The following is a 19,269-nucleotide window of genomic DNA, read 5'->3' as shown; positions in this document are numbered from 1 at the left end:
CACTTCTTTCCTTAGTTCAATCCCACCAGAAAAGCATCTTAATGGAGCAATCAGAGGACCTGGGTTCCAATATTAACTCTTCTACTATGCTTTGAACAAGACATTTGACCTCTCCAGGACTCAGTTTATTAGTGTGTAAAAGAAAGAAGAGTGGAACAGATAACTTCCAAGGTTTCATCCAGCTCAGTGATTCTGTGAACAACAACAACAATAATAATAATAATAATAATAATAATAATTAAATCTTCCACCTGAAAGGCCTCACTGTGGTATGGATATCACTCTGGGTTCTTGTGTTAGTGACCAGGTGGCAAACTTTTTTCAGCTACCAAATTCATTGAGACTATCTGTCCATTCAAGCAACAAAGAGTTCTGATCTGTCTCACTAAAGGCAATAACCACACTCATTGGAATCATAAATCCTCCAGGTGAATAATTTACTACGAGGTGACTGCCAATCAAAGGCATGCATAATGTCAGGGCAGCACTTCAAAAATCCTTCCATTCTCTCAGCTCAAAGTTAGTGGCCACCAAAATTTACCCACAAAGATCCCATTCCAGTTTAAACAGCCATGGCAGGCAATGAACAAAAATCCTTGTAATGAACTACTTGGGGAAAGAAGTATAATTAGTTCTTAAGTTTATGGACCCTAACAGCAGGATCCTCTTAACACAAATGAGCCAAAACATGCAAGTGCAATTAGCAGGGCATCTGTTTTGTTTGGTTTTTTTTTTGGGGGGGGGGGTTGCATCTTTCCTTTGTTTGTGCTATGTTCAAAGGAGTTAAGTACAGCTTAAATCAAATAATATACTCTCGCTTTGCCCCAACTATAAATCTTACTTGCCCAAAGGGAGCAAGCTATTCTCAAGTTAAACAAAACCTCAGAACTAATGAACATTAACCACAACTGGGGAGATGAAATTAACCACAGAAGATACAGACTGGAGGGCATACATAAAAAAGAACAGATAACAGCAATACATTTTCCAAACAGGTTTATTATGATGCAAACAGACAAACTGACAAGAGGGTAATTACATTAGCTAGAAAGACAGATTCCTGGCACTGGTATTATCACTTCCTGTGAGGTTCTGAAAGAAAGAATGAAAATTTAATTATGATGACACCCAATGCCCACAAGTCTTCAGTTAAAACTCTAACCACAATTTATCCTTCTCAGCAGGGTAGGGGTCTTTCCTTTCACTGATTCAATAGTGCCAAATTCCTTTTCAAAGCACATTCTACCCCAAAGCTTTAAGTACTAACCGTTATATTGATTACATTAACCAAATGCCCAAGAGAATACACGTTGGAAGGGGCATCTAGTTCCAAGCTGGCCTAATACCTGAATCCTTTCCATACATGACATGTAGCCTGTGCTTGGACCAGAGTTTGACCTGCCCATAACATTTAAAAGCAGGAACCCTAAGAATGTCTTTTCTTCACCACATTTTGGGAGGGTGTGGTAGTAATTGGCATATTACCAGAGAAGGGCAACCAAGATAGTGAAAAGTCTTGGCTTTGTGCCATAAGGTAAGATTAGCTGAAGAGACGAGAGATATCTTTAGGACACAGACAAGAAGGCTTAGGGGGAATAGAATTGTCTTCAAGGGTTCAAAAGGCTGTCCCATGAAAGAGGGATTAGAGTAAGATGAATTCATTAAACACATAATTGAAAAGATTAAAATGGATCCTGTATTATTTTTTCTTGATCCTACTTACAGTTGATTTTGTTCTGTAACTGCTTAAGTCATGGTTCTCTGTCTCTGAACCCAGTTCAGAATTCAACTGGCCTGTAATCAGTTAAGTAAAGAAATCCAGTTTTCTTCTTAATCACTATTCTATACTTGCCTTAAGGAATTCTGCTAACCTTGGGGGATGCAGCTCATCATGAGGGCATAGGGCCCTGTATCATTATACCACCAAACTATTCTTCAAGGATATCTGGTTTACTGTAGGAAGAAGTCTGGACCCTTATCTTTGGCCTTGCAGGTAGACTCAAACAATGAGCACTTTATAGTCACAAGAGAAAGAAGAGGAGGTTCTTGCTAGCCCTCACTCCCAACTTCCAACCAATTAAATCATTTCCCATGCCTCAGCTACTTAACCAATTATGTGGTCCTCAACCCCAGGACGTCACCTTTTCTGTTCTGTTCTTTGCTCCATAACCCCCCAAACCTGTAAAATGGAAGCTATCGTTTTGGTGGAAGTCTTTTGGTTGGAAAATGAGGCAGCCATTGACCCATCTTATTCTTAGGTTACTGGTCCTAATAATAAAATGTTAGTCTTGCTTGGAGAAACATGCCTTAGTTTATCTTTTTGTTAAATTTCACTCACCACACTATGTTCCAGGTACAAAACTAAGTAAATGTTGTGTTTGTACTGGTTAGCTTCAGAGAATAGGACTAAGAGCCATTGATGTATAGAAGTTGCAAAGAAGTTAAATTTATAAAGAAAAACTTCCTAACAATTAGAGTTAACCAAAAGCAGAATGAGTTACCCTAAAAGGCAGTAGTTTTCATCTCATTGGAGGTGTTCAAACAAAGGCTTGGTGCAATAGAAGAGGATTCTTGCTCATCAGGTATTGAACAAGATGACCAACTGAGGTCCCTTCCAAGGATGACATCCTGCAGGTATCTAATTCCATACATTGTTACAGTCACCCTTATTTGTGGTCATTAGCATGTCACTAGGGAATAAACTAAGGAAGTCAAATAAGAAGATAAAAGAAAATTTAAATTCGGAAATGTTGCCTTACCCCAACTATAACTCTTACCTGACCGAATGGGAGCAAACTATTTTCAAGCTAAACAAACCCTCAAAACTAATGAACACTAAGTACCCCCCACAAAAGATACAGACTGCATGGCAGTATTGTAATCAGTTCTGATATACTGGAAGAAGATATTTCAGTAACTCATACAAATGAAAACTGGAGAGCTCCTATGGGTTTCAATCACTGTAGTTACCCATGCCTCGAAAGGAAAGTTGGACAACCTGTGATCCATTTGCAAGCTCTCGCCCTTGCTTTATGTCAAATCGGTACCAAAGGTTTTTACTTAACTTATGTGTTGAGGTTACATTTCATCTTCCTTAATGATAATTATTATGCACACATATTCATTGGGATGTGATGGAAGTTATTGACCAACTGTCACTAGCCTTGATTTTCTTCAACACAGCTTTTTAAAAATGCATGAGGAAAAAAGAAATGACTTTCGCTAAGCTATGAATCTCTTCCTATTTCTCATTTCACAGCCAAAATGCAAATGATGTGTGCACCTCATTCATGCCAGATCAATCAAGCTCTTTTGTTTCCAGAGATTTGCTGAGTCAGACATTTTCTAAATTGACTCATCTGCAGAGCCAGGGTTCTTTTTTCCTTCATTAATTACTACCCCTAAAGGAAAAAGAACCTTTAAAAAGCTTCTAATACAATCAGTCAACTTGGGCTTAGTTGTGGATGTTTTGACTCATGAATATCTTTTTAGAGTAATTCTAAAATATTTTTAAAGACTAATTTGAGATTAGGAAGTAAAAAGGCAACAATTAGAGTAAAAATCGTTTAGAGGGAAATTATATCACTAAGCATTAAGTTGCCCTCAAAATGCTATAGAGAACCTGTGTATATGTGTGCAGGGCAGGTAGGTGCTGTAGTATATAAAGTAATGGGATTAGAGTAAAGAGGTTTCATCTTTCTGAGTTCAAATCCAGCCTCAGGCATTTATTAGCTATGTGACCCTGGGCAAGTCACTTAGCCCTATTTGCTTCAGTTTATTCATCTGTAAAATGAACTGGAGAAAGAAACAGCAAACCACTTTAGTACCTTTGCTAAGAAAACCCCAAATGGGGTCACAAAGAATGGAATACATCCAAACAACAATCACCTCTGACCCTAAACCTAAGCTCTTCCCAGATGTTGTTGAAAGTATCTGTTGTCAGTGACTAGATACTTCATATTTTTAGGGAACGGTACTGCATTGTGCTGTCCATCTATTTTGCTGCTCTCAGTGCATGACAAGACAATCTCATTTTCCAGTTACACTTGTTCTTTCTATCTTTGGTACCTCTTAAGATGCACCTTTCTCTACTGCAATACAGTGTAGTCTATTTGTATACCTACCATGGGCATTTTTTCAGGTATCCTTTAGATAAAAAGGAGCTTTGACTCCTTTGAGATAGTAATGTTCCACTGTTCACCACCATAAAGCATCATTGGGAGAATGCTATAGAAGCAGTAGTACCACTTCTAGTGGTAGGGGTGGGGGTAGTAGCAAAAGCAGTAGCAATAGGAGTAGGAGTAGGAGTAATAGTAGGAGGAATAGTGTGGTGGTGGTGGTAAGCAGTACTAATAGTCATCCTCATCTTAGTAATAGTAGTAGTGATGGTAGGGATGGTGGTATTGGTAATGGTAATGGCAGGAACCATATCATCTACCTCTTAGCACCATTTAGCTGCCCCCTAGAGTCAGAGGACCTGGGTTCAAATTCTGTCTCTGGTGCTTACTAAATTTATTATCCATTTCTTTATCTATTAAAAAGAAAAAAGAAAAACTAAATGTCCTTAGCTAGGTGGTCAAGTAGACAGAGTGTTGGGTCAGGGGGAATCTGAGTTAAAATTCTACCTCAGTCACTTGCTAGTTGTATGACCATACTGTAAAAGGAGGAAATAATAATACCTCTCCTTCCAGAGTTATTGTGAGTATAAAATATTATTTGTAAAGTGTTTTGCAAACCCTAAAGCACTAAGTAAAATGATAGCTATGATGATGATGGTGCTGCTTTCCTAATAACATATAGAAGGATAAAAGTGGCCAACATGATTGAAAAAACAGGAGATAAAATTCACTTGTGAAATTAAAAATGGTCATTATAATTTTAAAGTATAACTAAGTTTTATTCTGCATAAAACAAACCACCCCATATTATTTCTTTAAATCAACACTTCGTAACCTTTTGTCAACAAAATCCCAAGGAGTCCATGGATATATTTCAGGGAAGTCATGAATATGCATAGGAAAAGCTTACCTTTTTTATTTTTACTAAATTTGGGTACTGTCTGTAATTTTATATTTTTTGCATTTAAAACATTTTAATGGAAAAGAGGTCCATAGGTTTCACTAGACTGCCCAAGGGGAACCTGATACAAAATAGGTTAAGGACCTCTACTCTAAATGAACATTGTAGTATTTTTAATTAAGTATCTGTAGAATTTGTCTCTTTTTTTCTTCACATTCGCTTCAAAAGCGATATGTAAAGTTTCCGAATTATAGCCTTATATTATCTCTCCCTGAAGATAACATTAGATAAAGCATTTTCTATATAGAATTTGAAATCTTCTTAGTATTCTTTCTCTAAATTAATAGCAATTAATTTCCTTAATTGCCTAACTATATTCTTATAGTGCCTAGTATATGCTTAATCAATACCTATTAAGTGAAACTGAAGTAGAGTCCATAGTTAAAGAGTACAATTTCAGGGGGCAGCTGGGCAGATAAGTGGATTGAGAGCCAGGCCAGATATGGGAAGTCCTAGGTTCAAATCTGGCCTCAGACACTTCCCAGTTGTGTGACCCTGGGCAAATCACTTGATCCCCCCTTGCCTAGCCCTTACCACTCTTCTGCCTTGGAGCCAATACACAGTATTGATTCCAAGACAGAAGGTAAGGGTTTAATTTTTTTTTTAAAAAGTATGATTTGACTAATGATCAGTGAAAGAAATTGAAAAACAACAGCCAGAGAGGAAGAGATCCAAGAGAGCAGTGTTGCAAAAACCCAGAAAGAAGAGAGTATCTAGGAGAAGAGTAGGTGACAGTATTGTTTTCAGAGAAACTAAGAATCGTGCACGTGTATGCACACACACACACACACACACACACACACACACACACACACACACACACACAAATAATCCATAGGATTTGGAAATTCAGATATCACTGAATAACTAAATCTCTGGTAGTTAATAATTTCTTCAAGGTTTCCTAACCTCAGAAAATGTAACTAATAGCTTCTGTGGTAAGTAACTTCTGAGTAGTAACAATCATTCAATACCTATTGTATCCTTCAATTATAGAAAGGGGCTGGGTTTGTTGTTTTTTCTAGCCTTGCCCTTAATTAGCTGACTTCTTCAATTGATTGAGTAGTCAACAAGAATCTACTTAGTGCCAATTAGGTGGCAAACCAAAATGAAACAGTCCCTAATCTAAAGCTTGCTTTCACTGTAGGATACAAAACAAGCCAGACAAAAATCTAACAATACTTCACCAGAAAATTAACTACATCAGTGTTCAGCAGTTAACCTAACTTTCCAAGTAATCACAAACAAGCAGTTTTATGTCCAAGATGCCATGAGTATGTGTTTACTGACTGACTTTCATATGATAATGAAATAAATTACGGATATTCTTTTCATTTCCCAGGACCTCAAAGTTATGACCTAAAAAATTATGTCTTCAGAAGGATAAAGAGCTTAATTATTTCTCAACTCTAATTCTCAGCTGAGAAAACTGAAATACAGCAAATTAATATAACTTTTCCAAAGGTCGTTACTCTCCTAGAGTTCAGAGTTAAGGGAGATTTAAAGCACTTGTCAAATTTTCTAAGTTGTTTCAAAAGGAAAAAATGTGGTCTGGGCACAGCAGAAAACATTTAGTCGTGTGACTTTGTATCTGAATCTTTCTGTATAGAAAAGGCAGCTGCAATTATGTATTAACAACTCCAACACAGACACAAAATTCCCCAAGGCCACACTGAATTGCAGTAAGCAGAGTATGTTTTTGCTTTTGCATTGGGCCTTTTTAAAAAGAAAAGTGTGTTTCAAATGCAAATATTGTTCTGTGCTGGTTCCATTCGAGTATGCTTTTACAGGGGATCATTAAGGCTAGGCAGGGAAAAAATGTACAAGATGATGCCTGTAGCCTAGTGCCTTTCCCAAGAGTCCTTTAACCCTTTCAGACTGTGCTGAGAACACGGCGCCATCAGAGGACAGCCAAGCATTTGGCTAATCACCAAAGTGATTCAGGAGAAAGTACGAGATCAAAATTGGGTTAAAAAAATACATTAGATGCATGATGTCCTGATGTAATTTTATTTATTTTACTGATCTATAAAAGCAGGAACTGGGTAATTCTATGTTCTGTTAAGGGCTCAGGAAATGGCCACAGCTTAATGCAATTTAAATAGATTTTAATAACCTCACATACCAATAACCTATGTTCCCTCCTTTATGTCCTTGGCTTCCTTCTGCTCTCTCCATCCAAACCTCCCCATCTACCTTTCTTCAACAATCTCTGCCATTTCAGACACTGAACATCACATGAATCTACAAAATGATTACTTGGAGGAAGACAAAGGGAAAATTGTGTCACCATTTAATAAATGAGGTATAGAGGGTATTAGTAGCTGCTAAAAGATTATTTAGGCAGCTAGATGACCTGAGTCCAAATCTAACCTCAAACACTTAGTCTGTGTAAGCCTGGGCAACTCACTTAATCTCTCTTTGCTTCAGTTTCCTCAACTATAAAATGGAGGAATGATAGCACTCATTCCTAGGGTTGCTGTGAGGATCAAATGATGTATTTGTAAAGAGCTTTGCAAACCTTAAAATGCTATACAAATGCTATTATTATTATTTAGTGTTATGAGTATAGTTTGGAATGACACAGGTTATTCTGACTCCCAGCCTGGTGCTTTTCACATATGACATTAATTAAATTCAGCTCATGTCTACACTGTCAAACTGTCTACACATGTCAAATGCTATAGGGACCTGAGGCCACTATAGCTGCTACAGAAGGAAGGAGAAAGCACTAAATAATCCAGATTAGGGGTAATGGCCCAAGGACCAAAGCCAGTCTATTTTTGTATGGCCTGTAAGCTAAAAAAGGAGTTTTACATTTTAAAATAGTTTTTTTATATTTATTTTACTATACTTATTTCATCAAGATTCTAGAGGAAAAGTACACACTGAAGTATTGAAATGTAGTGGACTAGCTAGCAGTACCCCTGGAAATTCATCTTGGATCTGACAGTTCACTATCAATACTCAATGCATAGTCAGTCATAAATCTTTATTAAGTGCCTACTATGTGCCAGGAAAGACAAAAGAGTATCCCTACCCTCAAGGAGCTCACCATCTAATGGTCATCCAATAGTGACATTAATCTAGAAAAACAAACAAAAGGGAAGGTGTCAAGCGAGAAGGCAGATTCCCATATTTCCTGTTATAGGGTCATCTCACTACTACTAATACTGGAGTAACAAGAGTGAAGACCAGTAGCCCTGGTCATCATCCTAGCTGGTCTATTTCCAAACGTTATTTCTGTTAATCTTTGCAAAGAGTCCATGAATGTGAAGAAAAGGTAGTGGTCACCAATCAAAAAGTTTAAGAAAACTTAGCTCTCATGTACTGAACAGTCAAAACACAACTCCCTGACAACTAGGGCAAACAACACACCCCTGAAACATGAGAAGAGCCATGGTCTCCATAACTGAAAGAAAATTTCAAATCTTTAGCTACTAATGCCCATCATCCCAAAGTACAACTGATCTTCAGAGCCTTATTAACAAAACAAACACTCTAGGAAAGATTACTGATCAATAGCTATACCTGTAAGGAGGTCAAAGAAAGGTCCTATATATACCAAAATACCCATACCAATGCTTTTTATAGTAGTAAATGACTGGAAACCAAGCAGATTTCCCTGTCCATTAGGGATTAGCTAAACAAATTGTGGCAGATGAATGTAATGAAATATGATGGTGCTAGAAGAAATGATGAATGAGAAAAATCTGGATACGAATGTAAAGATTTATAGGTGCAGAGGAATACAAGGAGAGCCAAGAAAACATATAACAATGAAGATAGCAATATAAATGGCAAGAACTAAAAACAAAAGAAACTGAATGCTGTGTATTAATGATGACCATTTATCTACCCAAAAGAGATGAGAAAACGTAAGTCCTTTGATTCTTTGCAGAGGTGAGAGACTATAGGGGTAGAATATTGTGCATCCTTTCAGATTTGGCTGAATTTCACTGAACTGCTTTTTGTTCTCTTTCGAAAAAATTTTAAAGGGATTGCTCACTGAGTATGGGAGGGATGGATTTAGAAATGAAAGCAATGTTTAAAAAATAGCAATAAAAAATTTTAGAGTTGGATCAGTAAAACTAAGATGAAAAAATAGCTTTAGATAACATAGAAGCAGGAAGTTTGCCAACACTTTTAAAAATCCCAGTTCCTTTTTTTATTTCTCCAATTCTTTCCTCTCCCCAATTCAGTTTCTAAAACCAAATACAGACTCAGAATCAAAGGTTAGAATAGACCACCAAAGGAGTACTTCCCCAGTGCTCTTCCACACCAGACCAAACAGTGAGACCCACCTTTGTCCAAACATAAGTGTGGACTTTGTTTCAGCTTCATTGAAAATAGAAGGAGAACAGCAAATAACGATGGTGGTTCTGCAATTCCCTCCAAGAGAGTCCTGAAGGATCCGAGTCATTTTACTATCTCGGTATGGTACATGAGTTTTCTAGGAAAGGAAGTAGGTGAGGAAAGGCTTGTTAGTTTGTATGGTTTTGAGAGGCAAAGGGAGTTATTTCCCCCAAAACTTCTAATTCTTTGAAAATTACAAAGGTAAAAAGAGCAGTGATAAGACATATGATGTGTTTGAAACTCATTTGAAACATCATAATGTAGTGGATAGCGAACTGTACTTGGAGTCAAAAGAACCTGGGTTCAATCACTTATTAGTCATATGAACTAAGGTAACAAGTCACCTTAACTTTTCTATTACTCCTCTGCTTTGGGAGTTCAAGGTTGTGTTGGACTTGTTGGCCTCTAAGTTCCCTTCTAGTTCTTAATCTATGATCTCACAGTCCCTGCCAGGTTTCACCAGATCATTCTACCATTGTGGTCATAGGCAATTAACATTTATCATTCACAGGTACTAAAATATGGTGCAATAACAGTAGAGAGTTCACAGCCAATATTCCCTTTGTTTCCTCCTAGCATGGGAAAACAAATTCATCTCCTAGGTGTGTGTGTGTGTGGTCAACTACCATGGGGCCTTTCTTATATTACCATTTAATAGCATGTAGAAGGATTACTTACTGTTCCCTCTGCCAAGGCAGAGATCACGTTGCCCAGAGCAGACAAAGACTTATTGATATTTTTAGCTTCATCAAGAACTGCTCCCTCTGCTCCAGTTTTGCTGACCTACCAGAAAGGGGGAAAGCCAATGAGCCTCATTTGACAATGAACTTGAGAGTAGAAAAAGAAATCGAATTAGCATAAAGTCCAAGAGGTATCCTCCTGGAGGTGTGAGTCAAAATGAAAGGAATCCATTTCTTTCCCTAGGAAAATAAAGACCATTTCAAAAGATGGTACTTCTTTAGAGTGACTAGGGATTTGTTCCAGCTTGTTTTCATTTTCCCCTCAATTAGTTTTAAGGGAAACTGCTGAAATGCTTCGGGTTGTAGCAAAATAGATATATCCCCTGGTATTCTCTCCATCCAGGGAGAGGTTGGGCTCTTGAGAGACTTGGCATCCAGACTAAGTGCACTTTAGACTCTCCATACAACTAGGAAGGCAGAAACCCTCAGGACTCAAAGCAGCCAGATTGAAAGATTTTTTTTTTTCAAAGCTCACCACTCCATGCTGTAAATAAGGCAGTAAAATGTTAAGAAAACTCGGCAATTGATAAGCTCAAAAATTCCAGCTGTAAAGACAATCTTAGAGAGTTCAAGGTTTTTCCTCCCCTTCTCCATTTCTCTCCACTGCAAATAACAAAGAATGAATAAAAAAAATATCCAAGGGAGGGGAGGGAAAGCCTTTAGGGAGAAAGGAATTTCAAGTTCAGCAAAATTCCATTGTGTATTTTCTTTTCCTCTTTTACTATAAAAGCTCTTAGAGAGGAAGGTTCAGTTCTCCCTCTATGCTGAACATGTTTACAGCCACACAATGATTACTGGACAATTTCTATTCATGGAGTACATACTAGGTATGCTGAATTTTAATGAGTGTTTCAGAAAAGATAGCCTGGAGTTCACATGAGATCACTTATTATTCTAGAGAATTTGGAACCAACTGGGATTTAAGTAGCAAAATATCAACTTCCCAACTATGATGGCAATAAAAAAGCTTGATCAGACAGGACTTCTTTTTGTTATAAGGGGAAGGTTGAGAAATGTGATGAAAAAGACAAAAGATAGCAATAAAATTTAACTTAAAAAATAATGGGCTCCCAAGAAAGGTTTTTAAAAATGAGGTCATTGCTTGGAATGGTTTAAGGGTAGTATTACATGAATATAGGGGGAACAAAATAGATGAAAGGTTTTGCCACTAATATCATCTTACATTTCCAAAGTCCTTTCAAAATACATTCTCGCATTAGATTCTCACATGTGGCCAGTCACTTTTAGAGGCAACGGCAGTGGGGGAGATATGAACAAATGTGAAGCTCTGGGGTGAGGCACTTATTTCAAATTCTTCACAAATGTTTATTATTAGCAGTGATCATTATCAGCAGCACCATGCAAAGGAGCAGCCTCTCGGATGAGCTGTTAACATGAGGAAAAAGCCATCTGTAGGGTTCCTCAATTAGATTGTCAGAAAATAGCTATGCCTAGAGTGTAAATAGGGACAATGAGAGGTAAAACAACGGGGTCCCTATATGGTATCCCCAAGGCATGCTGGTCCACAGGCAGACTGGATCATACCATAGAAAGAGGGTGGGGAGCACTCATGTCCTTTTCCTTGGCTAACCAAGATAATGGAACAAAGTAGCATTGATCCATTCTTTCCACAGTCCATCTATTTAAATCAACAAGTCCTGACTAGTAACTTTTTCCTTCATTACCAATAAAGAAAAATCCAATCTTTCATGCTCCCATCTGTACAAACATTGCTGTATGCTCAATCAGCAAGCAAACTAGAAAGGTTTCAAGCTATTAAGTTTTTAAAAGCAAAATGCAAATGCGCCTCTTTGCCTCCCTCCCCCTTTGTGGACATAGAGGACCATGGAACACAGAATATAGTGTCACACATGATCAACATGTTGGTTAGTTTTGCTGAATTACTTTCTTTTTCTGTTCATTATTACATGGAGTAAGATCACTTTGTAGGTTGTGAGGATTTATTAAGAAATAAATGCCATTTTTAAAATGAATGACAGCAATGAATTTTTTGGTAATAATTTTAAAGCAAAATACTCCCAGGAATTGTTCCTGGTGGTCAGCTCCTGGGGGGATGCTTCATTTGCTCTCCAGTTCACATTTTCTTCAGACTTTTCCCTTATTCCCATTGCTTCCTTTCCAGGTTTAGTTCAAACTGAGAATTTTCTAATGTTCTCATTAGATCCTATTAAGCTTAACTCAATGTGGGCCATCAAGTACTTTTTCTGTAACAATTTTAAGAAGAGCTTTGCTTCATAAAATGGCACAGGAAAACAAAAGTTAAATTGAGTTATTCCTCAGATTAACTTACATGAACGAGGAAACTTTTGAAACCCAGGAATGGAAATGGCACTGATTTTAAACCATTTTTACATGGTTTACATGAAAGCAAAGAAGATATTGAAAATAGACATAACCAATTACCTTTTCACTTCCGGCCAAGTCAACCAGATAAAGCTTTCCACTGAGTTTTTTTTCAGTCTCTACATTCTCCTGTTTAATATTGATCAGGAAGATGCTGTGACTCCTAGAGCTATGCTCATTCATGTCTAAAAAGAAAAACATATTTCATAGAACTGCAAAACTCACAAAGATAATCATGTGCTAGTTTAATGCACAATGGATGCCGTCTTCATGGTTGAGTAAGTTGAAAGTGGACCTATGATTTCATAGGTATAGAGATTTACTCTGCCAAAGCAAATGGGCATTTGTTCAGCAGTCTCTGGTCTCAGAGAATTGCCTGGGACACTGAAAGTTTAAATGACTTGTCCAGGGTCACACAGCAGCCAAGGTATGTCAGAAGTGGGATTGGAACTCAGATTTGCCCAACTCAGAGGTTGGCTCTCTATCCATTATACAATGTTGCCTCTCTCAACCACAAAACATAACAGAATTAAAAAGTTTTTCCTCATTTCAAAGTCTGCATCTGCCTCTACACTGCTCTCATCCATTGTTTAATAAAGTCCAGTGGCTCCCCATTACCTCACAGATGAAATATAAAATCTTCTCTTTAGATACTCTAGACCTTTGGGGGTTGTTTTCCCCACAAGTAGGAAAATTTTATTATTTAGAGGAGTAGTCTTTTCTAGAAAGAAGGTAATATAAATTAGGTCAAGGATATTCAATACTGGATAATGCTTGGGATTGGGACAGTCATGGATTCAGGCTTCATCAACATTTCCATAATAATACACTTTGGTTTTCTTTCTATTTTTAAATTTTTAAATTTTTTTCTAGGTTACATGTTGATACAATATTTAATAATCATTTTCTGATATTTTATAATTCATGTTCTCTCCTCCCTCCCAAAACTCCATACCTCTTAAAGTTCTTCATAACTTCAACCCTTTCTATCTTTTACCACTCTTCTATGCTTTATTCTCTTTCATGCATCCTTCAAACCAATGACATGACCTCCTTTCTGTTCCTAGCACTACATACTCCTATAACCAAATTTCAGAGTATTTTCAATGGCCTGAAACTCCCTTGCTCCTAACTTCCTTGGCTTCCTTGAAATCGCTGCTAAAGTTTCACAAAATTTCTGCTAGGGGGGCAGCTGGGTAGCTCAGTGGATTGAGAACCAGGCCTAGAGACGGGAAGTCCTAGGTTCAAATCCGGCCTCAGCCACTTCCTAGCTGTGTGACCCTGGGCAAGTCACTTGACCCCCATTGCCTAGCCCTTACCACTCTTCTGCCTTGGAGCCAATACACAGTATTGATTCCAAGATGAAAGGTAAGGGTTTATAAAAAAAAAAAAATTTCTGCCAGAAGTCTTTCCCAGACCTCCATATTTTCCCTCTGTTGATTATTTCCAACTTTCCTTGTATTTATCTTGCATGTAACATTGTTGCTTACATGTTGTCTCCTTTGGATTACACTGTGAGCTTCATGAGAGCAGGGATTTCTTGGTTTTCCTTTGTATCCCAGAGTTTAGCACAGTGCCTAGCACATAGAAGGTACTTAGTCAATCCTAGCTGCCTGAATGTTCCTAGATCTGCCTTTTGAAGTAAAGTAAAGTAAGTCTAATCCCTCTTCTACTTGATAATCTTTCAGATACTTGGAGGCATCTAAAATGTTCCACTCTCTTTTCTCTTTAGATGAAGAAGTTCCATTTTCTTGCTCAGTTGTTCCACCAGGCTAGTTGCCTTCTACTAGATACTCTCTTGTTTCTTATATATGGCAGTCTTAAACCATGGTTCCCAGAACTGAGAGGTGGCCTTGTGGTTGTGAATACTAGACAAAAGGGCAGAAGTTCCCTTCATCTCAGGGAATACCAAATTACTTTCGGGATGTCAGTCAGACTTTGAGACAGTTTAACAGCAGTTGACTGTTAACATGGTTTACTTTTTTCTCTGTGACTTTGCCTAACTTCATAATTGGTACTGATATTCTGGATAAGTGATACAATGCTTATGTTCTCAGTTCCTTAGTCAACGAGTATATAAAGCCAGTCGAGTGAGACAAGCTAAATAAGAAAACTAGAGCTATAGCATAGATGAGCCATTAGATACTTTTCCAAAGTGCTCTTCTAGTTGTGGTGACAATTTGGCTTGTCAGGACATAATGCTAGAGCCAGAAGTCTTGAGTGTGAAACCTAATTATTTAACAAGGAATGGCACTTGCCTGACTTATCTCATTGGGTTGTCATAAAAACCAATGAAATAATGCATGCAAAGTATTTTGTAAACCATAAAGCACCATGTAAATATGAACTGCCACCATTATGATCTCATTTGAATCTGTAAACAACTTTGAGCTGGGGAGGAATTCTTACCCCACTGTCTACATGAAGTTATTGAGGAACATTTTAAATTGAATCCTCACTACTTACTCGTCACAGCCACATGGCGATTGGCTTTTCCTTCATCGATGACATCCATGACTTCTTCAGGGCTTGAGACAAATCGTTCTGTGCACCCCTGGAAGAGAGTTGATGCAGGTTTGACAAAGCTTTTTATCTAAAGTGTCCAAATACTTTCCCACATCTTCTTCTTGAGGGAGAGATAATGCAATAAGGCAACAGCATGGTTCAAACAACTTCCTTTCCTTGTCTAATGCCAACCTTTCTACATTAAAAGAGAAGTCTGAGCAAACCTTCAGCCAAGAATAAACCATCATTGAAGAATCTAGCTTTACTAGATCTTCAGGTACAACTAACTTGAAGGCAGAGGGATAGAAAACCAAAAGAAGAAAATTAAAGAGGGAGGGAGTATAAAGCAACAGGTTTTTTTCTTTTTCCTCCATCACACTGAAACTTTTAAACCACCTTCTCAACTTTAATTAGACAAACTCAGATTATGGGATACATTCATCATGAATACTACTTCAATATCACAATTTATCTGGTCTGTGATAGAAACTCATGCATTGAGTTCCAAGGTCAAAAAGGGTGATATTTTCAACATCCTCTTAAATGTCATTGTTAGACATTTGATCAGATTCACAACTTTTAATTATATGAATAGCCCAATGCTAAAGGAGAGATAAAATTTCAAAAATTAACTTTTTAAAAATCAAGTACTTAAAAATATTATTTTAAATAACAATTTAAAATACTGTTTTAAGGATATTAATTACAAAGAATATTATTTTAAAATCCATATTCATTTAAGATGTTTAGAGAGCTTCAATTACTTATAAATAGTTTTATTAAGAACTAGAAAAACTTATATTATCACCAATCAAAAGTGTGACTTTGGGAAAGTCACTGAACTTTCTTGCATTTTCAGTTTCCTTATCTGCAAAATGAGGACTTTGGACAAGGTGGCCTCTGAGGTTCCTTCCAGATCTAGATCTATGATCCTATGATGTCTTCCTCATACCTTTACATATGGGACTCTGTTTTTATCTTCATGTACAGCCAGGTTTGTCTTGGATACTACCAGGAGGAGAATGACAGCATGCAATACAAAGAAGAAAAGAAGAATTAAAGAACCATCATTTGGGGCTGGGAAGAAGTAGAGAATTGGAAGCAAGTACAGCAGAATACTAAACAAATCCAAACTCTTTTTAACATCATACTCTCAGTGGGATAAAATTGCTAAAAGATCTCTGAAGAATAATAAGCCAGAACAACTTGCCTTGAAGAACAAACACATGTGAAGTTTATTCTTTAATATAACCAAAGGTCTCAGGATTTGGTGTCTCAAAGATTCTTTCAAACATCACCCAGAGTAACTTGAGGCAGAAAGAAACAAAATAACTTCTGAAAAACCCACAGTACCTAAATTCCTAAATTAGATATTTGGCTGGAAATTGGAATTCTTCTACTTAACATCTCCAGATTCTTTTACCTTCTCTCTTCTCTAGTTACAATATAAGTAAAGGGCACACATTCAGATTACTCACCATCAAGTAAGTCTCTTATTTTGTCCAAGTAGATCTCAAAATAGGAAACCTGTTTCAAGACAAATGGAATTTAATACAGGACTAAGCCTTCACATCTCAAAAATGCCATTAGCTTTTTTTCTTAAAAGATTGTTATATAGGTAGCAGCTAGGTGGCTCAGTGGATTGAGAGCCAGGCCTAGAAATGGGAGGTCCTGGGTTCAACTCTGGCCTCAGATACTTCCTAGCTATGTGACTCTGGGCAAGTCACTTCACTCCCAAGTTAGCCTTTACCACTCTTCTGCCTTAGATTCTAAGACAGAAAGTAAGGGTTTTTTTTTTTTAAGGTTGTTATCTAAAGAATGTTTGAGGTACTAGAGAAGGGAATCAACCAGGTTGATTTAGTACTATTTTTTTCTAAACCAGTCCACTTTTTCTATTGATCCATCCCTTACATGATTATACACTAACCCTTTTTATTTATTGCCATCACCATCATAACTCCCTAAAGATTTGTATTTCATATTTGCATCCATGTTAGCAAAGTGTTTGCTGATGGAACCATATTTTGTATATTTGAGAACACACACATAATAGAAAACTTCCTAGCAAATCATTTTAAGAAATCAGTGAAAGCAGGTTTCACTGATTTCTTAAAATGATTTTCTTTGTTCTTCATTCTTAGTTGCTGGATCTTAATCTGTGTCACAACCACTAACTGTGGGTAGTATCTCTTTAGGCTTTGTCCCAGGTCTTTTTCTTTCTTCTCTATATTCTGTCACTTGGAATATTATTTCACCAGCTCCCATGAGTAATTGTCATGTTTATGCTAATGAATCTCAGATCTATATATCCAGCCCTTCTCCTCAACCCCAGTCTTGAATCACCAGCTGCCAAGTAGAAATGTCCAACTGCATATCCTACAGGCAACTTACCAAGTCTAAAATGAAAGTCTTTTATCTTTTCCTCCAAATTCACTCCTCTTCTGAACTTTCTTTTTATTGTGATGGGTTCCAATACTGTTCTAGGCACTCATATTCAAAAGTTCTATAATATACTCAACTCCTCATGCTCATTTGACACATATAACCAAAAACATCCCAGATCTTATCATGTTTACTACCATAGTTTCTCTTCATTTCCTTTCCTCCACTCACACAGCAGTCATTCTATCTTAGGGTCTCATTATCACTCAACTGGATAGCCTTCTACCAGACATTCCTGCCCCCAAATCTCTCCACTCTAGTCTAGCCTCTACACCACTGTCAAAGTGGTATACATGTTCCTAAAGTATATGCTTGACTATGTTATCCTCCTATTCAATAAATTCCAAGTGTTCCCTTCTACCTTTAGGATTGAATATAAACTAATTTGTTAATATTTTAAGCTTGTCACAATTTGACTTTTTCCTACCTACCAAGTCTTCTTTTCCTTTCCTATCTAAAGTGCCTTTCCACTTAGTTTATATGAATCTTTTATATACTTATTGATGATCAAGTTGTCTCCCATGTATATATTTCTTGAAGGAAGAACTGTTTGTTTTGTTTTCCTGAACCACCAGGGCTTAACATAATGTTTGGCACATGGTAAATGTTTAATAAATGCTTACTTGATTGGTTTATCAATGCTCTTCACTCCAGATCACCACACTAAGAGAATAGAAATAGTTCTAAAAGAATAGTCACTGAGCATCAATGTGAAGTGATCAATATTAGTTTGGGGAAGGCAGAAGGAATGAACTGGTAGAGACTTAGCAATAAGTTGTAACAACTAGACCTGGAAGATGCAGGTGGAGTTAGAAGGCAAAATGTTCTACTGGGAATAACATATAACTAGGTATCAAGAGGAATGGATTGATCTTGGCTTTGCAATAACTATCTGGACAAATCACTGGGTCTTTGATTCTGTATATGTCAAATAAGGGAGTTAGACTGGCTGATCTCAATATAACTCTATACTCTTTCTGCTTACAATAATTTCTCTCACAGTATACTTATCTCCCTCCTCTCTTTCCTCCCTCTATCTTTCACACACATTCAGTCAAAGATTCCCAAGGAAGGCAAACAATGGAATAGTGAGGAGAGGGAAAATATGTTCTTTTTGATTCAGACATTTTGTCAGTTTCATTAGGCCTTTTCTGATGTTTCTGATGCTCTGGGTATATGGCCTTATTTTCATAATTAACACAGGCAATGTTCTAGATTAAGTACAAAATAACCAACAATTTCATTAAGTGGGATCCTCTTTAGATTTCTCTGCTCAGGTCTAATCATTTGTTACTTTTAATTAACTTCTCCAGGTTAATCATGTCACCAGTGTTTGTCCACAAATTATAATAGATTAGAATTGCCATTGGTGTATTTGAATTTCAACTCTTCCACTTTTATCTCAAAAACCCTAATTTGACCAATATTTTCACAGACCAAAGTATGTAAAAGCAAGGTATAAGACTCTCACAAGAGTTAGCAAATGATTATCCTTTATAAAACATATAGAAAGAATTGTTGTTTATTAAATGATTTACTGTGTACACTATTTTTAGTAATTAGCTATAACATACAAAACCAACATCAAGAAAACTCTTGACTCTCGTTTCAAGAGGAATACTGTCAACAATACATTAATTCAACTTCCATTTCTGCTCTAAGACATTGTTAACATCTGGTCAACCTTTACTATCAGCATGCTCTGAATAAAGCTACAATCACTCATTTATCCTCTTTTAGCCATTTGTAATTCTAGTCAGTTTCAAAATAAATGAATATAACA

The 19,269-nt window shown here is 37.0% G+C and overlaps 1 protein-coding gene and 1 long non-coding RNA gene across 6 annotated transcripts in view; both read right to left on the bottom strand.

The window, feature by feature from the left end:
- The window catches only part of KIF5C (kinesin family member 5C), a 287,301-nt gene that overhangs the window by 88,921 nt on the left and 179,111 nt on the right, over positions 1-19,269 (bottom strand). For all 5 annotated transcript variants that reach the window (XM_056793825.1, XM_056793826.1, XM_001365109.4 and 2 more), the window contains 6 exons: positions 16,523-16,571; positions 15,997-16,052; positions 15,006-15,093; positions 12,600-12,724; positions 10,114-10,218; positions 9,384-9,532 (listed from right to left, as the gene is read on the bottom strand). In XM_056793825.1, the coding sequence (XP_056649803.1) occupies positions 9,384-9,532; positions 10,114-10,218; positions 12,600-12,724; positions 15,006-15,093; positions 15,997-16,052; positions 16,523-16,571 (572 nt within the window). The remainder of the gene's footprint in view (positions 1-9,383; positions 9,533-10,113; positions 10,219-12,599; positions 12,725-15,005; positions 15,094-15,996; positions 16,053-16,522; positions 16,572-19,269) is intronic.
- LOC130453695 (uncharacterized) lies at positions 980-9,377 on the bottom strand. Its single transcript, XR_008911194.1, has 2 exons — positions 2,502-9,377; positions 980-1,092 (listed from the first exon to the last, which is right to left on the bottom strand). It is a non-coding gene; the product is annotated as an uncharacterized LOC130453695 (long non-coding RNA).

Source organism: Monodelphis domestica, chromosome 4, assembly GCF_027887165.1.
Source record: "Monodelphis domestica isolate mMonDom1 chromosome 4, mMonDom1.pri, whole genome shotgun sequence".
Taxonomy (NCBI): domain Eukaryota; kingdom Metazoa; phylum Chordata; class Mammalia; order Didelphimorphia; family Didelphidae; genus Monodelphis; species Monodelphis domestica.
This window is presented reverse-complemented; position numbering and strand designations above follow the sequence as displayed.